At 44.5% G+C, this 3760-nt stretch overlaps 1 protein-coding gene across 2 annotated transcripts in view; it reads right to left on the reverse strand.

Annotated features, from left to right (window-relative positions):
- Positions 1–3760, reverse strand: part of NUP210L (nucleoporin 210 like) — a 125762-nt gene that overhangs the window by 14340 nt on the left and 107662 nt on the right. For both annotated transcript variants that reach the window (XM_008060522.1, XM_008060521.1), the window contains exon 34: positions 1895–2021. In XM_008060522.1, coding sequence (XP_008058713.1) covers positions 1895–2021 — 127 coding nt within the window. The remainder of the gene's footprint in view (positions 1–1894; positions 2022–3760) is intronic.

Here is a 3760-nt window from a genome sequence, read left to right on the forward strand (position 1 = left end):
CCTCAGCTGTCCAAGTAGCTGGAACTACAGGCGCACGCTACCACGTCCAGCTAATTTTTGATTTATCGTAGAGATGAGGTCTCACCAACTTGCCCTGGCGGGTCTTGAACCTGCGGGCTCAGGCAATCCATCTCAGCCTCCCAAAGCAAGGGATTACAGGCTGGCCACTGAGCCCAGCTTATTTTAAGTTTTATAGACAGTAAATGATGGCAAATTATGACAGTAAATTATGGTGCTTGGTTTTGAATGTTCTCTTGGCCCCAAAAACAACAAAATAACCCACCTGGTATTTGTTCTTTTTTTTTTTGAGTTGGAACCTTATTCTTTGCCCCAGCTGGTGTGCACTGGCATGCTCACAGTCACCGCAGCCTCAACCTGCTGAATCCTCCCATCTCAATTGCTCAGTTAATTTTTTGATTTATTGTAGAGATGAGGTCTCGCCATATTGCCCAGGTTGATCTTGAACCCATGGGTTCAGGTAATCCTCTTGCTTCAGTCTCCCAAAGTGCTGGAATTACAGATGTGAGCCACTGTGCCTGAATATATTTTAGTTTTCTTTCTTTCTTTTTTTTTGAGTTGGAGTTTTGCTCTGTCACCCAGATTGGAGTGCCATGGCATGCTCACAGCTACGGTGCCATGGCATGCTCACAGCTATGGCAGCCTAGGCCTGCACGGCTCAGGTGATCCGTCTGCCTCAGCCTTCCAGGTAGCTAAGTACAGGTGTGCGCCACCATACCTCACGAATTTCTTTATTTATTTTTAGTTTTTCTATTTATTATGGAGATGAGGTCTCGCTAAGTTGTCCAGGCTGGTCTTGAACCCCTGGACTTGGGCAATCCTCTTGTCTCTGACTCCCAAAGTACTGGGATTACAGGCGTGAGCCACTGTGCTCAGCCCCTTCTGGTTTTAAAAATACAAATTCTGTCTGGACACAGAGACTCACACCTGTAATCTCAGCGCTTTGAGAAGTTGAGGTGGGAGTATTGCTTGAGGCCAGGGATGCAAGACCAGCCTGAGCAACATTGCGATACCTCATCTCCACAAAAATTAAAAAACTAGGTCAGGTGCAGTGGTTCACACCTATAATCCCAGCACTTTGGGAGGCTAAGGTAGGAGGACTGCTGAAGCCCAGGGCTTCGAGATCAACCTGTGCAACACAGTGAGAGCTCATCTCTACAAAAAATGTTTTAAGTCAACAGGGCATGGTGGCGTGCATCTGTGGTCCCAGTTGCTCAGGAGGCTGAGGTGGAGGCTGCAGTGAGCTGTGATTGTGCCACTGCACTCCAGCTGGGCAACAGAGTGAGACCCTGACTTAAAAAAAAATTTTTTTTTAATTAGTCAAGCGTACTGGCATGGGCCTGTCATCCTAATTACTCAGGAGGCTGAGGTGGAAGGATTATGTGAGCGTAGGAGTTCAAGGCTGCAGTGAGCTATGATCTCCAGACTGGGTGAAAGAGCAAGACCCAGTTTCCAAAAAAACCCGGGCAACTTGGTGAGACCTTGTTTCTACAGTAAATCAAAAAACTAACTGGGTGTGGTGGTGCATGCTTGTAGTTCCAGCTACTTGGAAGGCTGAGGCTGAAGGCTGACCTGAGCTCAGCAGGTCGAGGCTGCGGTGGCTGTGAGTGTGCCATTGCACTCTAGCCAGGGCGACAGAGTGAGACTCCAACTCCAAACAAACAAACAAACAAACAAACAAACAACAAACTCAGAAGAACAATAGTGACTAGGTTGAATCTATTTTATCTGGTCAGTTTCTGAGATCTCTATCATTTATTTGTCAAGATGGAATCAGTTTCAAAATAAAAAGAAAACTTGGGATACTAATCGAAAGGAATAAATAGATTAAGGGAAGATGGGAACAATCTGTCAGATTTTTTAATAAATTTCTGACCTTTAAGATTGACACCATTTTTGCCAGTGGTGATGAAAAGCTTGAATTCAGTTGAATTGGGAGTATTGGTGAGATAAGTCTTGAGGTCATAACTGAGTGTTAATCTCGATGATGCATTGACCACCACCTGTCAACAAACCAAAGGAAAATCTGTACCAATGTTCTTAGAAAATATGGTTCCGGGCAACCCCTTTGGGTCCCCTCCCACTGTGGGAGCTTTTCTGCCCTCTCAATAAATCCTGCTTTAAAAAAAAACAAAAAAAGATAATCTGGTTTCTTCCCTCTGCACCCCTTGAAGTTTATTTAACCAAAAACATATTTCACACTTGTACAAAGTGCCCATCTCAGTGATCACAAAATCTGAAAATTGAAGACAAAATAACATATTTTTCTAGACAGAAGTCTCTGATATATCTTCCCTTTGTATGACTTCTTATTAAAATGGCTTTGAGGCCAGGTGCAGTGGCTCACACCTGTAATCCCAACACTTTGAGAGGTAGAGGTGAGAGGATTGCCTGAGCCCATAGGTTCGAGAACCAGCCTGGGCAACTTGGTGAGACCTCGTTCTACAATAAATAAAAACATTAGCTGGGTGTGATGGCGCATGCCTGTAGTTCCAGCTACATGGAAGGATGAGGTGGGAGAATTGACTGAGCCCAACAGATCGAGGCTGTGGTGGCCGTGTGTGTGCCACTGCACTCCAGCCTGAATGATGGAGTGAGACTCCAACTCAAAATTTTTTTTATTTTTTATTTTATTTTATTTTTTGTTTTTGAGTTGGAGTCTCACTCCGTCACCCCAACTGGAGTGAGGTGGCACGCTCCCGGCCACCGCAGCCTCGACATGCTGGGTTCTGGTGATCCCTCCGCCTCAGTCTTCTAAGTAGCCAGAACTATAGGTGCACGCTACCATGCCTGGCTAAATTTTTATTTGTTGTAGAGACAAGGTCTTGCCAAGCTGCCCAGGTGGATCTCAAACTCATAGGCCCAGACAATCCACTCACTTTGGCCTCCCAAAGCGCTGGGATTACAGGCTGAGCCACTGAGCCTGGCCACAAATTTTTTTTAAAAGTGCTTTTGAAAACACTTTCTTTAGGAATTTTTCTCTCTAGATGCATATAATCTTAACCTTTTCTGAAACTTCTAAGTGTTGCTTTTCTCAAGAACATTTGTGGTGTTCTTCCTTATGTTGTGGGTACATTTATACTTGTTAAAATCCTATTATTAGACTCTAAGTTCTTCAGGAACATAAACTGACCCTAATTTATCTTTGCTTTATTTATATTATTTATTTTTTTGAGTCAGGGTTTCACTCTTTCGCCCAGGCTGGTGTGCAGTGGCACGATCACAGCTCACTGAAGCCTCGCACTCCTGGACTCAGGCAATCCTTCTGCCTCAGCCTCTCGAGTAGCTGTGACTACAGGTGCATGTCACCATGCCTAGCTAATTTTTTATCTTTTATTTTTGTGTTGCCTAGGCTGGTCTCAAACTCCTGGGCTCAACCGATCCTCCTGTCTCACCTTCCCAAAGTGCTGGAATTGTAGGTATGAGTCACAGTGTGCAGGTCAAGGCTGCAGTGCCCGTGAGTTTGCCACGGCACTCCACTCCAGGTGACAGAGTGAGACTCTTACTCACACACACAAAAAGCAAGTGTTTAATGATTAGAGTGATAAAAGATGCTGATGTGACCCATTTTTCCAAATATCAATTTTAATGTAATATACAGTCCATTCTCCTTAGTACTATCATAGTTTTTTTTTTCTTTTAATTCAAGAACCTTATGACTCAAGTTAGTTACATTAAGAGCTCAATGAAGCCGGGCTCGGTGGCTCAGCCTGTAATCCCGCGCCTTTGGGAGGCTGAGGTG

This window comes from Carlito syrichta, unplaced genomic scaffold (assembly GCF_000164805.1).
Source record: "Carlito syrichta isolate Samal-C Ts95f unplaced genomic scaffold, Tarsius_syrichta-2.0.1 Scaffold304639, whole genome shotgun sequence".
In the NCBI taxonomy this organism is placed as follows: domain Eukaryota; kingdom Metazoa; phylum Chordata; class Mammalia; order Primates; family Tarsiidae; genus Carlito; species Carlito syrichta.